This window comes from Vanessa cardui, chromosome 21, assembly GCF_905220365.1.
Source record: "Vanessa cardui chromosome 21, ilVanCard2.1, whole genome shotgun sequence".
Classification (NCBI taxonomy): domain Eukaryota; kingdom Metazoa; phylum Arthropoda; class Insecta; order Lepidoptera; family Nymphalidae; genus Vanessa; species Vanessa cardui.
The window spans coordinates 4,159,772-4,174,694 of NC_061143.1; the positions used below are offsets into that span (position 1 = coordinate 4,159,772).

The 14,923-nt window shown below is 32.3% G+C and overlaps 4 protein-coding genes and 1 non-coding gene across 6 annotated transcripts in view; 3 read left to right on the forward strand and 2 right to left on the reverse strand.

The window, feature by feature from the left end:
• LOC124538865 (dystrophin, isoforms A/C/F/G/H) overlaps positions 1–222 on the forward strand; it is a 626,595-nt gene extending 626,373 nt beyond the window's left edge. The window contains exon 63 of the mRNA XM_047116101.1: positions 75–222. Coding sequence (XP_046972057.1) covers positions 75–202 — 128 coding nt within the window. The 3' untranslated portion in view covers positions 203–222. The remainder of the gene's footprint in view (positions 1–74) is intronic.
• A 4,209-nt stretch (positions 223–4,431) lies between these two features.
• Positions 4,432–6,456, reverse strand: LOC124538971 (cyclin-dependent kinases regulatory subunit-like). Its single transcript, XM_047116262.1, has 2 exons — positions 6,225–6,456; positions 4,432–5,277 (listed from the first exon to the last, which is right to left on the reverse strand). The coding sequence occupies exons 1-2, from the start codon at positions 6,281–6,283 to the stop codon at positions 5,055–5,057; spliced, it is 282 nt and encodes a 93-aa protein (XP_046972218.1). The 5' UTR covers positions 6,284–6,456; the 3' UTR covers positions 4,432–5,054.
• Positions 6,457–7,273: 817 nt separating this feature from the next.
• Positions 7,274–12,051, forward strand: LOC124538907. Its single transcript, XM_047116164.1, has 6 exons — positions 7,274–7,468; positions 8,643–9,144; positions 9,832–10,100; positions 10,668–10,867; positions 11,248–11,359; positions 11,873–12,051. Exons 1-6 carry the CDS (start codon positions 7,391–7,393, stop codon positions 11,987–11,989), a joined length of 1,278 nt encoding a protein of 425 aa, XP_046972120.1. The 5' UTR covers positions 7,274–7,390; the 3' UTR covers positions 11,990–12,051.
• LOC124539121 lies at positions 7,867–8,028 on the forward strand. The gene has a single exon (XR_006967006.1). It is a non-coding gene; the product is annotated as a U1 spliceosomal RNA (small nuclear RNA).
• Positions 12,052–12,577: 526 nt separating the features above from the next.
• The window catches only part of LOC124538711 (inverted formin-2), a 104,267-nt gene continuing 101,921 nt past the window's right edge, over positions 12,578–14,923 (reverse strand). For both annotated transcript variants that reach the window (XM_047115861.1, XM_047115862.1), the window contains exon 25: positions 12,578–14,815. In XM_047115861.1, coding sequence (XP_046971817.1) covers positions 13,398–14,815 — 1,418 coding nt within the window. In that variant the 3' untranslated portion in view covers positions 12,578–13,397. The remainder of the gene's footprint in view (positions 14,816–14,923) is intronic.

Below are 14,923 nucleotides of genomic sequence, written 5' to 3' on the forward strand. Positions count from 1 at the left end.
AGGATGCAAATAGGATATATAAATTAAAAGCAACGAAAGAATATGTCCGGCATTGATTTATTGTATAAAACAAGATGGCGGTCGTGCAGAGAGGGAGACGCGCGAACTGGAGCGTCCGCCACCGCCGCCGCACGCCGTGCATTCGCTCATGCACTGCGCAGGTCAGCTGAGTCGGCTGAGACAGACCATTGCTCAACGATAACAGTTCTAATAAAAAAAAGAATCTGTCATTTTTTTGACATATGCCAAATTAATATTTCTAACAATAAAAAAAAAATCAATTGCTGCGTTCAAAATTAACATTACCTAAATAGTAATTTTTATTGTTTTTTTTTTTAATACTGATGTTTGAGCAATAGTCGTCAAGTGTTTCATAATTGGGAGAGTCGTTGTTTTTTTTTTGTTTTGCTTATTTTCAGATACTCAAATGACATTGATTGTTTTTACGTGTCTCGTGTATTTCGATATTATTTGCTGTGTATTTTATTAATTTTTACGTCAATTTTTAATCTTTTTCATTACTTAGATGTTTTGCATGAGCTATGCATGGTTTTTTATGTTAATAAAAATACAATATTATTAATTCTGCGTTATATTTCTTATTGCAAACCAAACAGGACGTATTCCGTGAGGTAAATGATTATGGTTTTTTATAATATAAGTAAATATTAAAATTATATGAGACATTCTCAACATATATATTGTTTATAATACTGACGTTGAAAATTAATTAAACCCATATAAAGCCCATAGGGTCTGATTGCAGTTTCAAACCAATTTAAGTGTAACGTTATTTATAATGTTAATTTTGTACACAGATGATCTTGGCCGAGCTGTTGAAGAATTAGTATCAGTTATGACGGAGGATCAAAATCAGAATTCCAACGCACCTCCTCAATACACCAACGGGAAACAAGAAGACAAAGACAAATAGGTTTCTCCTTCGAAAACATTCGATCCGACGCGCTATGGTGCTGAAGCGGACAAATGTTACCAGTATCTAAATACTGATAACAATTTGTAACCGACTCTTATATCGCTTCGGCAACACTGTTGAATTACTTACCAAAGATTGCTTTACTGTACACCTGTATTTTAATATTTATATGCACAATAAGACCTTATTTCTCAAGTTAATTTTAAATATATTTACCGATAATTACGGTAAAAGTTTACTAATTTTCGACTCATCACTAACAATACCTGCACGTGCTTATCTGTACAAACTATACAAGAGCTAACTTCATTACCATAACACTAATATCGAACCGAGCTTCCTATTTACACTTGGCATTCAACGGGTCACGGGAATTTAATCCTTAGGATCGGAGCCACAAGTTGATCAGTTCCTGAGCTGAACAATTGATGATAGCTACGGTTTCGTAGAGACGATATTCGTATGCAACGCTTATTGTATAGATAAGGGCATGCCTTTGTTGCAGTACGTATCGTGATTGAGTCCTAACCTTGTTCTAATATTATATTCTATTTGTATATGGTAACTCAGCACTGCTGTCGAAGCGAAGCGATTCAACGAAAAAGACAATGTAAAGAGCATTTACACTTTATAAAATTGTACCAAATTTATCAATACTTGATAAAAAAAAATTACTTTTTATTAATTATTTAAGTACATATCTATTAGTACAATTTCCATTTCATATCACTTCTTGTAAATTATCATATCATTTTTTGCTGTGTAAAAAAAAAAATTGACATATGTATAAAATGTCACGAAGAAATTTAAGCGCGAACGCCTCCATTTTTAATCAGAATTTGATATCGAAATTTTTCTAAGGCAGCTTATAAAGGGCTAAAGCTTTAAGTATATCACAAAGTTAGCTTTAATATACCCTACGTTGACATGTTTAATGCAATCCGGTAATTTTACCGTTACAATGAGAGGGCCTACGTTCTAGTGGAAAGTGTATCGTTATTAGATGAAGTCCCCGTTATCAACGTATAATATTATGTCATTACAATGACAAGTAGTTAAAGAATTCGTTAAACGGTTTTTACAGTAGTATTAGATGTAGCCAAATAAATATCGAGCATGTTATATATGTGCATATTGTATGTTACATAATTATATCGAGTTATCAAAAAAAATGTATCGTTAGATGAAAATATGAATAATCCAGCTTCTATTCATTAGTCATTTTCTGTTACGTATTGAGGTCTGACATTGTAGGAACTCTTCTTAGCGAATATGATAACATGTAACCAAACTTTTTCACTATTACAAAGGCATAACACTTGACCTTCCTTTCTAGTTATATAGAATGTGACATTTTCTGTCTCATTCGTACGTTTGGATATTTTGTAATGTGTCTACTTATAAGATGATGCCTACCTTTTTAGATAAGATTATATTGGAGAGATGACTTTTATACGAATGTTAAGTAACTGTTGACGCTAACTTTACAATAAGTACTTCCAATTAACCATATCAAGTTTCGTTTAAATTTGGCCAATATTCTTTATGTTGTTCATCGATAATAATATTCCATTTTACAAAATTTTTGTATGAGATAAATGTATTGTGGATTATTATATCTGTGACTGCAATTATTTTTTTAATGTTTTTTTTTTAAACTGGCAACTCGTTATTATTCCGTTTCGTTTTATGACGAATAATCCTAGTTTTAATTTGGCTAATATAGATTTTAAGAATACGAAAAGCACAATTTATTACTTATCGAATGGAAAATTATTATTAAATCAACACTAATATATTGTTAATAATTTTAATGTATTTGTTTAACGTGTAGGACGAGTCTTATTTTTTGTTTTTTAATATTGGCAAAGTTATATAAAATATACTACTTCCGCATTTATTTGTATATTTTACTGTGTTTATAATGTTTTAGAAGTTAAATCCAAATAAACGTTCTGCATAGTAATAATTGGTTCATTTTATTTTTTTCCTAAACATTTCATATGCATAATATTTTTTTCTAAACTATACACAGAATATTTTTTTTTAACTGGCCATGGATAGCCAAGTCCACATTTACGATGAATAAGGACACGATTATTCCTTGGCCATAAATATTGATTTTATTTATTACCAAAAGCACGAGATTCCTTTGAGTACATTTTTCCTGATTCACGTAGTTTCCGGTAATTTAAAATTGTACCGGTGCACTTAAAATTAAGTAGTGTATCTATGCCCATGCAAGTTGCAACCAATGCGATCGCATGACGCATTCCGGTGAGCTACAAATGATACTTATAATATTTCAAAATATTTTTTCAAGGATGGCAATCACAAAAGTGAAAATAATCGCAAGGAAAAAAGTTTCCTAAATTTATACATGCTTTTGAAAATTATATTGCATATATAAATTTAGGATTTTACAGAGACGCGGCGGAATTGGATCGCACCTATGCTATAAAAAATTACGAATGGTACACTCCTACATTTTTTTCAAAAGTTTATTCTACCAGTTTTTGGTTCACCCATAATTAATAACTGAAAACGAAGAAGCGAAACGACACCAAATGCTCTAGAAATCACGAGCGTTGCTCTTCAGGTTTTGCTGTGTAGTAAGTTAAAGATAGAAATTGAGATGATACACAATTTTCTAAAAACTCCTAGTTGTTTTTACTGTTGACGTCACCGTTGAGTCTGCGGAACGCTCATTCTCGAAACTCAAAACAATAAAGAACTGCTTTCGAAATTCTAAGTACAATAAAGGTCCGTCTATAAAAGGACTACTGTGCATGATGTGCATCGAGGTAGAAAAAGCAGAAACGATGGATGTGTCCAAACTTATCAATGATTTTGCGAGCGAAAATAATGAAAAACAAAATTGTTAAGATGGAGCAAGACAATTTTATTTAAGTTTCTATTTAAAATTGACTTGGGTAATAATTATCTAGTGTTACCTCAAGCCCAATTTTTTGGTTTGGTTATCTGTAACTACAGCTTGCAAATAAAAAACAATTCATCGTTGCTCCTGCATAAGTCGCTATGTGTATTATTCATATTTTTCGATTGCTGTGACGTTTTAATCGTTATTTAAATATATGGAAATTTCGATGTATGAATATCGCATAGTTAAATTTGTGAACTTTTAAACTGTAATGACGCGCACGCCTGTAATAATTTCGCGTCAACATTATATTAAATGCCAGGTTTAGTATTAATAGTCTAACATTTTAAAAATAGCAGCTACAAAGTGGAGTCACATGAATCTATATTTTAAAATTAGCTGCCTAATTATAAAATCTAGATTCAGAGTTGATGAGTTGACAATAATTTTTATTGAACTTTTAATAAAAAGCCTATAACAATTAAAAAAGGTATATTTTTTTTTATTGTCTCAATAAAATTTTGTATATATTTATATAATATTGAACAAGACAGACAAATCTACAAAATCTATCAAGTGTAAATTTTTTATGAAAAAAAAAAACCACAACACATAAAAGAAACATAATAATTTTTATTTGGTTAACAATATGTTAAGCATGTTTATAATGTTCTTAAATAAATCCATTGCATTTTAAATATAATTTGTATTTATACATTGTGTATGAGCTTAGCATTAATTACAGTTATCGTACATCAGTCGAAGGCCACTTTACTTAGTTTTAAGCACCTTTTAATATACATGTATGTATAACTGTTTAAGTATGCTATAGGATATCACATCTAGTACTTTTAATATCACCTTTAATCTATGATATTCAACGACATTTCAATAAACATTTTATTCAACAAAGCACTTCCGTGAGCAATCATGAGCTGTATATTACATAAATGTTCAACGAGTCTAACATTAGGAACAATTATTATTGACATATTATAATGCAATTCAATTTCAAAATTGAACCTTTTGTTATATCACAAAATACAACATATTGTATATCTTTAAACTATATCTATATTAGATAATATTAGAACTGCATATTGCTGTTTATGCAAGTACATATTCTCAAATTATTAATCTATGTTTATCATGAAAATTTACATGATCATAAACCTATAAATGTGTTCCTTCAGTTAGATAATAAGTTAAAGGTGTGGCCTATAAGCTATAAAATCATCAGACTTTTACCGTAGATGAAGTACTTGCATCTAAACCATTAACAGGAGTTGGTATGTCGGTCCGAGGTCGCCTGAATAAAAGGACATGTGGCTCTGGGTTGTGCACCATGAAGTGTAACCACCCAGGACTCTGCTGGACCCCGAGATTTCTCCATTCTGTTTCTGTCATAAGGTGGGATTTTGGTACTAGTCGAGCTATGTCCGGTGGGAGTATTACATGTCTGTAAGATAAATATAGCCAATAAAATACTTATAGAAAATAACAGTTATATGGATTGATAACTATGATACCTAACCTATTAAATTTAATGCCGAGTGCCTAATTACTAGTGGTTGCATCATTTAAACAAATTATGCATCAGTTGTTTTTGTAAACCAGCTGATCACCTAAAATCCTACAGAATCAACATTGTCAAGTTTTAAGGCTAATATTGTGTTTGCGACATATGCAAATAGAATTTTTACTGCACTTTCATTCTTGACCTTAAAACTTTTATCAACAACCTGCCTTACACTAACCTTGATGACACTTTAACCTGTCATCAAATCATTTGTAGGGGCTCAATATTGTTTATGTAACAATATTCTCTTGATCAGCTCTATAATGAACCGAAACCCAAATAATTCTATTTTCAATAGAGCAACACAGCTCAAGTAAGAAACATCAATTAAATGTCTATCTTTTTATAACCTTTTAGGAAATATTCAATGTGATTAAAGCTCTAAATGCATGTATAATAAGTACATACAATAACTCGAATGATGTAACATTGGATATTTTGCTATAATATCCTTTGCGGATAAAACACCAAGAAATTAGATCTTAATTACTAATGCAATAAAGTGCAATATATTTCTATCACTGGATGTAATGAGTGTCACTTTACTTGCAATTATTGCATGTTTTATCATTAAAAAGTGAAATAAATACAAACTTTCATTGGATAAAAGTTATACAACCCAGAAGTAACAATTATTTTTTAAATTGTATTGACACATGGGTTAAACTAATGACTAGCAATTGTACCCGAAGTGATACTTTATATCAGAAATCAATATATTTGCAACCTTTTTATAATGATCTAATGTAATTTAATGTCAATTACCATATAATTGTAAGCAGAATTCATTCTGAATAAGGACTAATTGAATTATACGAAGATCTTACCTGTATTCGTAAACATCATCGTTGTACCTTTCTGAATACTGTATCTGGTCTACTGGCATGTTTTAAATCGAATATATTCAAACAAAGCACCGTTTAATTTCAAATATTACGCTTATTAGAAAATTATTACTATATCATAAGATTAAATGCGTGTTTCCCTATCGTACGTGGTTTAATTGATTTTCTTCCCAGCTGTTTTATCTGTCAAAATAATCAAAACATTGGCGCTCAAAAATTTGTTGCCATATTCAAAATCACATTGAAGTCGATATTATTTATAACGTGAACTTAACCAATAAGAAATTAAAATGTATTTATTTATTTTATGTGAAGGAAACTTAAATTATATACTATAATGATAAAGACAGATTATTTAAGTAAACGTCTTGTACTTTTCTATTATAAATATATTGATATTATATTTACTTTAAATAGGTAGATAAAAATGCAATGCATAATATGTAATATTCAAATATGTATACTAAATCACAATACAAAATATTATTCGCTTTAATTTTATGCATGAATGCGATCCATTAATTATATTTCAATAAAACGATAATTCACAGCTGTGGATACCTAATCAGTAATAGCTAAAATGTTTGTATAAGCGATATAAGTGCGGAAACACTCATATACAAACAGGCCCGGTAAGCTTCGCTAACGACGCGGCAACGAACATTATTCAATCTAAGCGACCCCACTGCTGCAACAATTCAATAATAAGTCCCTGTTGAGTAGAGACACTATGTTTATTCATTTTAAGATATGCAATTCCTTATTTATTTTTTATTTATGTATACTAACGAACAATTTTAAACACATTTTTGACATTTTGACCCTAGTAAATTAAACAATAAATATGTAACGAATATCATAGGTTCAAAAAGTTATATAGTCAATTAAAAACATAAAGTATGTATGTGTATATTTTAAAGAAGTTGTTAATTCTAAAAAAAATATTTAACAAGCTTCGTAGTGATGTTCAGTTGATTATTGCTTTTTTTAAATTCCAAATTGTCCGAACTCTTTACAATTTATTGTTACAGTTTGTTACCCATTACTAATAAACAATGATTGCAACTCAAACCGGTAGTGTAGCGATCTGCTTCCACATCCAGGCAATTCAGTTGATATCCTAAATCTAGAACGACACCATCACTAACATGTCATACATTACTCTGGAATTCCTTCAGGATCTTCTGAAGGATGAATATCCCGATGTTACCATTCAGGATTTTGAGGTAAGTAGTTATAAAGATTTTTGAGTTTAGTTTAAAATAAAAAAATATATATTTTCTAATTTTTCTGTTGGTTAAGCCCTATTTATTTTGTTATAATAATTTTGTTAATTAAAGTTTTTTTTACGATATCCGATTTTAATATAGTTGGAAATTAAAAAAAACAATATTATATGTTACATTACCTTACCATAGAACATTAGTAAAATTACAAAATATGAATATGAAAATATTTTTCTTATCTTTACTAAATAACGTTCCATTTCACTAAATATTCATTCTTTTGTCATAGTTCCCACAGCATATGCTAGATGTCGCTGTACTGTTTAAGCAAAATTCTGAATCGCGCTGGCTAAGTTTTTTGCCGTATAATGACGTCCTACAGATACGCTCTACAACTCATACTTACCTGGCGTAGGGGATACCGTGATCATGAAGGCGGTTCCCCCAGAGCGAGGCCTATTCATTGCACTGCGAATGGGTTGACCTCTGCGATTATCCCTAATGCGGATAACTCGGACGCGTAATTTTTGGTAGTGGGGACTGCGTACGCGCCGTCCCCCTTTAAAAAACGAGAAATAAAGGAAGATTCAATTTCAGTATATTACTAGCACTGAACAATTCTTACTCATACGTCTATTCCTTATATTATGCTTAGAGTCAAAGTAGGAGCGTAGTGATGCGTTTTGTACAGTATGCACCCTAGGACCCAGTTCAGACCCTCCGCACTGAATGGTAGTCAGGTGCATTAATGGTGGTCAGTCATAAAAGGCCATCTCAATCCCACTTCGTAATATGTGGAGCAGTGTTGCCAACCCCAAAAGACTAAAAACCAACAACTCGCCTATAAAAAAACAATAGAAAACAGTAGGTAAATAAAAAAAAGGCAGATTTACTAACCTAACCTAACCTAACCATTGCGTAGCACAGTAGGCTATAACAGCAAATACGTAGATGTTCCCATAGTCAAGTGTAAAAAGACAATTTTCTAGCAAAAAAATTTTGGTACTTAGACGATTTGCAACATATAATTATTCACTAGCGACCCGCCGCCATGTACTACAGTGTTTGTTTATCTTGGACATCATGTCAAAAACTTCTAAAATTTTCAGTATTTCATTACTACAATGTCCATGTATTACTTATAATAAAATTTAATACTCAAATAATAATATAGGGAGCTCCAGGATCAAAAAGAGGAGACAACTACACTTCAATGGTTTATAGAATAACTTTGAAAGGCTCTCGGAAACATTTGGACTCAGATGGCACAACTGAGATCATTGAACCCTGGGAAGGATCTATTATATACAAATGCTTACCAGAAAGCATTTTGCGCAGAGAAGCTTTCAAAAGTGACGAGCTATTTTGCAATGAAGTCGCTTTTTACACCAAGATATGGCCAGCTCTGTCCAAATTTCAGAGTCAATGGGAAAAGGTTACCCATCCATTCAAATCTATACCAAAATGCTACTTGGCACAAAATGATTTGGTTATATTGAAAGATTTGAAGACGCTTGGGTTTGTGATGCCGGATAGGACACAGGGCTTGAGTTTAGAACAATGCTATTTTGTCTTGAAGCATTTGTCGCACTTCCACGCCCTTTCTCTGGCTATGAAATATTACGACCCTGAAGGCTTTTACGAGCTGCTGAATATACAAGATGGGATTTCTGAGGGTAAGAGGGCGACACTCATTAATTTTTTTCTTGTTTGAAGTCAATTTTTATAGAAAAATATGTTAACAATGTGTGGTTAAGATGCTAACAGCTGACACTCCCATCTCTTATTTGGCACTCCTAGGCTTCAAACGCTGTGTTATAAACACTCGTGTATTTCATTGTCATTAGTGTATTATTGTCATATTAGTTTTAAGAAAATTTGTGGAAGATCATGTCATTTTTGAAAATAAAGAATTTTTGTTATTATTATTTATCGATACAATTAGTGAAATTAGAGTCTGTTGTAATCTTAAAATAGCCCTATTTTACTCAATGCATACGTATGTTTACACGGTACATATACCAAATAACATTTTTTACAATTTTTGTCTACCTGTCGGCCTGTATGTCTGTCTGTTTACTCCGGCTAATCTCTGGAACAGCTGGACCTATTTTAACGTGACTTTCAGTGGCAGATAACTGATATAATAAGGAGCGACTTAGGCTACAATAATATTTCTTTTTGTTGAATTCGTTGTACAAGGTCGTGGTCACAGCTAGTTATTAATAATAGCAACATGTTGTATGTTGTTTGTGCGGGTCACACATCAATATCAGATCTATAAGTGGTTGGACTCTTTAAGGTAGTAAATTTAGCAAAATTTGTTCAGCTAGTTTTGTGTATATCTTGTACATTTTTTATAGTCTTTTTCGTCGCTGAAAACGAAGACTACTATCGAAGTTACTACAGTGAAGCAACTCGTAACGCGATAGCTATGGTGGAGGAAGAGCTGAAAGAATCAAAGGATAAGGAGAAATACTTGGGTCCATTCAAACGTTTCTGCAATGAGGATACCTTCTTCCAGACCATGGTGGATATGGTGACACCAAAAGAACCATTAGCAGTCATTTGTCATGGCGATTGTTGGACAAACAACATGCTGTTTAAATTTGTAAATGGCGATATTGCTGAGGTTAGACAATATTGACTGTTTTAGCAAAAATAATCTTAAAGTATCGTTAAAGACAAATATATATTACCAATAACTAATAATTAAGAACTAAACTGAAGGTATTATGTTGCAAATGCTCTAATTTTTAACCTCTCTCACTGACTTCTGATCTGATTTTATTAGGGGATGCAAATTTTCATAAAATAGTAATAAATTTTCAAATTACAACTCCAAATCTTTATTCTGGTGAAGATCCAATTTTATATATACTCACATATCTATACATATAATAAAATTGAAGTGTTTGTAATACTACAATATTAAAATAGTCCTTTTTTACTCATTGCATATGTATGTATACACGGTACATATACCAAAATAACATTTTTTACAATTTTTGTCTATCTGTCTGTCTGTTTGTTCCGGCTAATCTTTGGAACGGCTGGATCGATTTTGACGGGACTTCCACTGGCAGATAACTGATATAATAAGGAGTAACTTAGGCAACAATAATATTTTTTGTTGTTATATTCAAATGCGTACAAGGTCGCGTGCACAGCTAGTTTAATAAAAAATATATATTTTCAGATGTACATAGTAGATTTCCAGTTAGCTCGCTATGCATCACCAGCTCTGGACCTTGCGTTTCTCATCTACCTGTGCTTGGAACGGCAACAGCGAGCGGAGCACACACCGGCTCTGCTAGAGTATTACGCAGATGAGCTTCATGCCAGATTACTAGAGATGGGTGATGGAAATATACTGGACAGGGATACACTTTTTGACATGTGAGATAGATCGATAAAATACAAATGATAAGAAGGGGTCTCCTAATTATAATTATATCGATATGCCAAAATCATTCCCATACTCACGTTAAAACGTGCGTGATCTATTTTAAGCCAGGATCACACACGCGAATACTATTGATATATTTCGTATAGCCTACCTAAGTCAAACGACAAACAGTAACGTCTACCTAAGTTTTTATATTTATAATTCATGTATTGCTAGTTATATTTTGTAGAATATTTTTTTCTTAAATGCTATTAAAAAACATGTAACAATCAAAAGATCTACGTCAACGGATCCATATTTAATTAAAAATGAATAATTTAGTATACGTATATTGAAATAATAAAACTTTTTTGTCTAATTCATCGTCCAGGTTGCAAGACGAGTTCAAGAGAAGCAGTCGCTTCGGTCTCGGCATAGCTCTGGATATGTACCCAATTATGACGTGCGATAGCAACGAGGCGCCAAATCTTTATCAAGAAAAGGTATTCGTTTTAGAGTTCTTTTTTACTTTTTTGTTAATTTTAGAAAAATATGATTTTTAATCCAGGAATATCCGACCTCAAATTATCTCCTTTTTACGTATAAACGTATCTCGTATAATGATTACACCAAATTACCATCAAGAATTAAATACTATATTTTTAAACAAATTTGTCTTTGAATAGGGCTAGCGTCTTCGTTTGCGGCGTTTTAGTAGGCATAAATAAGCTAGCAAATTGAATATTTGATTTTAAAATAAATTTTATTTTAATATCAAATATTCAATTTGCATATTATATATATATATATCTACATATATTGCAATTTTTATTAGAGGGACGGTCGTAGGTTTTAGTATAAATAAGTTAGGGAGCCCAAGAAATTCCTTGAAAGTTAAAGTCTGATTCATACAAAATTTAATTAAATTCAGTTCTATGATTTGTGTGCAAGGTGCGCTGATAAATAATGTAAATGCATTTGTCATTTCCCATAATTAATTTAAACATCTTGTCCAGGAGAGTGAAGTTGCTCCATCTCATGATTGCGTGAAGCCCGTATGGACATCCAATGCTGATTGTAGGAAGAAGATGACCGACTTAGTTATTGAACTCGTTGATGAAGGACTAATATAACAAAATTAATGACAATATACTGTATTTAATTAATATTTAAACGTTTTAAATTGAATTTATTAAATAAACTTCTGTTACAAATATTTGTGTTATAACTTATTTCGATTAGACGAGTTTATGAAATAATGGTATCCGCAAATGAAATTCTTTTTATTTTATAAAAAAAAAAGCTTGAAAAAGAATTGCTGGGGTATTCAGTTGGAAAGAAATTTCTTACGCTATGTTAAGTTAATATACAATGAAATGAATTGACGACACTCGTAGATAATTAAACGAAAAGAGAGAAATCCCTTTCTCTCCTTAGAGAGAAAGAGATGGAAAGTTCGCCTAGAAATGGCATAGCCCCTAACGGGAGGATTTCTGCCAGTTCAAATTATTGTATTGTTATCTACAGAAGAAATAAAATGTGTGAAAAAATACTTATATAGAGGTAAATATTAAACATTTTTTGGACATAATGGTTTATAGCCTATATAGGAATTAACGAATGATTGATGTTTATTGTAAAATAAAAAGTCAAATTAAAATAAGTATTAGAGTTAAAGTTTATTGGTTGTTAAGTAAGGAAATAAAATAACAAGAAATATATCTTCGGATATAAATTTAATGTATTCATTTTAGTAAACAATAAACACATAAAATAAAACATTGGTGTTAACTTAGAGTTATTCAATAGAGCCATGCTTACTTTGTGACGATAAAATAATTCAAGATCTATAAAAATAACTATAACGTATAAAAATCAGATCGTTTATATATTTTTAATGTGAAAATAGTACTTTAAGATAAAATAATAGCACGTGCGCAAAATTGGTATGTAAAAATATATTTATACACATCTAATAAAATAGAGGGTAATCTTGTGAAATGGTGCTTGGACGGAGAAATTTTGAAATTTTTTTAAGACCATTACAAAAGTTGAAAAAATGTTAAAATTTCATATCCAAAATCGCACTAAAAAAAAAAAGAAACTGGTTTAAACTAACATTAAAATGATTAAATTACCCGTACAAATCGTGGCACAATAATTACAAAACGTAAAATTAATTGTTTTCTCTCATTTGGATTTTTTTTATTAAAAAAAAACTTATAAATGACGTCAAACGTAACGTACGGGCCGAAATGATAAACCAGACCGATTTTTTTCCAATTCTAAACAGATCTAAACGTTAGACTTAAAACGAAACTCAGTCATTGAAAACTTCAGATTATTTTGAGATTCGAGCACCTTTATCTGAAGATTCCAATAATTTATTTTTTTCATTTAATTGTTATTTCTTACATTAATACTATCTCATTTATAAAATTTTATACTGGTACAACTTACAGATAATCACAAATATTTTTTTATATGTTTATACTATGGTAGATTACGCGCCAAAAATATCTCTCATTCCAATATTTGGTTTTATTTAACAAAAGGTTTCAAGCCAGGTTGAAGAGATGTTCCTCTGCCTTTGGAAGCTTGAGTTGGTCTCATAAATCCAGACGTTCTGTTAGTCGTTTTAACGGGCGGTCTTGAGATGCCTACTGAACTTCCACTTGACGAGGACCGCGACGCAGGCATCCTGGAAACTGGCTTTGTGATCGGCTTAGGGGTGGGTTTGACTGAAGATGAGGGTGCCCTTTTCACAGTTGCCACTGACGCAGAACTATTCAAAGAACTTCGAGAACTTCTCAATGACGCACGAGATGTAGATCGTTCAACTCGCAAAGAGCTGGCTCGTTTCGGCAGACCACGTTTCGGATCTAAGGGTGTCCGAGGTGGCGTCCGTGTCTCTTTGGTAGAAATTTTCTTTGGAATTTCTGTAACTTTCTTCGGTGTTGGAGATTCGCAGTCCATGTTACATCCGGACGACGCACCCTGTGACGCACTTTCCGAATTGAGGCTTTGCGTTTCTTCGAAACCTTCGTCGTTTAATTCGTGTTCGCTTTTAACTTTGGGGATTCGAGGTGACGTTGTCCTTTCCGTAGTGGAGGGAACTTTTTCCAACTTTGCACTCATAGATCTTCTATACGCGTTCCTTGACCACACCCCTGTTGGCGTTTGAGTTGGAGATTTTAGCTCTCTGATGGCTTTTTGGACATCCTCCTGGTTGATGGAAGTTTGTCTCCTCATTCTCGAGTAGGGTACCGACTTGTTATCTTTGGCTGGCGTTTTCTCTGTGCCTCCTACGCTTTGGCTTTTCAATCTATCCTGCCAACGTTTCAATCTAAAATCTTTGTCTTCTTTCACTGTTTCTTCAACAGGCTTGGCAATAGCTATTTCTTTCGGAGAATCAATTGGATATGAAGCTTGAATCTCTAATTTAGACGGTCTCATTACTTGTGTTTCAGCAACTAATTCTGGTTGACTCTCTTGCTTCTTTTCTTCTTCCGGTGAACTCAATTCTGCATTACGTTTGTATCTTCTCGTTCGTCTAGCTGCAGAGAATCTATCGAATTGTCCGTCTCCTAAGATTTCTTGACACAAATCTTTCATTTCCGTCGCAGCTTTATCACTAATATTAGGATTCGAAACAAACGGTTGGTATTTCCGACATGGTTCCCTTTCCGGAGGAGGTTGGAACATTTTCCTTTGTACTGGTGGTGTTTCTATATTGTCGGAATCAATTTCGACTCTATCCGATTTCGCAGCTTTAGTCTCTTTAGCACTGGTTACAGTTATGTCGGGTAGTTTTCGTTTTTCCTCCTCGGTTATTGATACTAGTAGCTGAGGGGAATCCACTTGCTGGCGCGATCTCTGCCTTCGCAGTCGCCGCATCTCTTCGTTTTCTTCCGTTTTTCTCCACGGCAACCTGTTGTCTTTCGTTTTTGGTTGGACATCTGAAAATAATAAAATATATAATGAGTATTTAATGCTTAATTCAATTAAAATCGAAGTTAGTTATATATGTATTTTCTTATGTCAATATTCATAGATATGTGATTTGT

Excerpts from the sequence above, each read along its gene's own strand:
- LOC124538971 (XM_047116262.1), bottom strand. The coding sequence starts at position 6,283 with ATGCCAGTAGACCAGATACAGTATTCAGAAAGGTACAACGATGATGTT. Across the intron at positions 5,278-6,224 it reads GATGATGTTTACGAATACAG|ACATGTAATACTCCCACCGG; the intron begins GTAAGATCTTCG and ends TTTATCTTACAG.
- LOC124538907 (XM_047116164.1), top strand. The coding sequence starts at position 7,391 with ATGTCATACATTACTCTGGAATTCCTTCAGGATCTTCTGAAGGATGAA. Across the intron at positions 7,469-8,642 it reads TTACCATTCAGGATTTTGAG|GGAGCTCCAGGATCAAAAAG; the intron begins GTAAGTAGTTAT and ends ATAATAATATAG. Across the intron at positions 11,360-11,872 it reads CAAATCTTTATCAAGAAAAG|GAGAGTGAAGTTGCTCCATC; the intron begins GTATTCGTTTTA and ends CATCTTGTCCAG.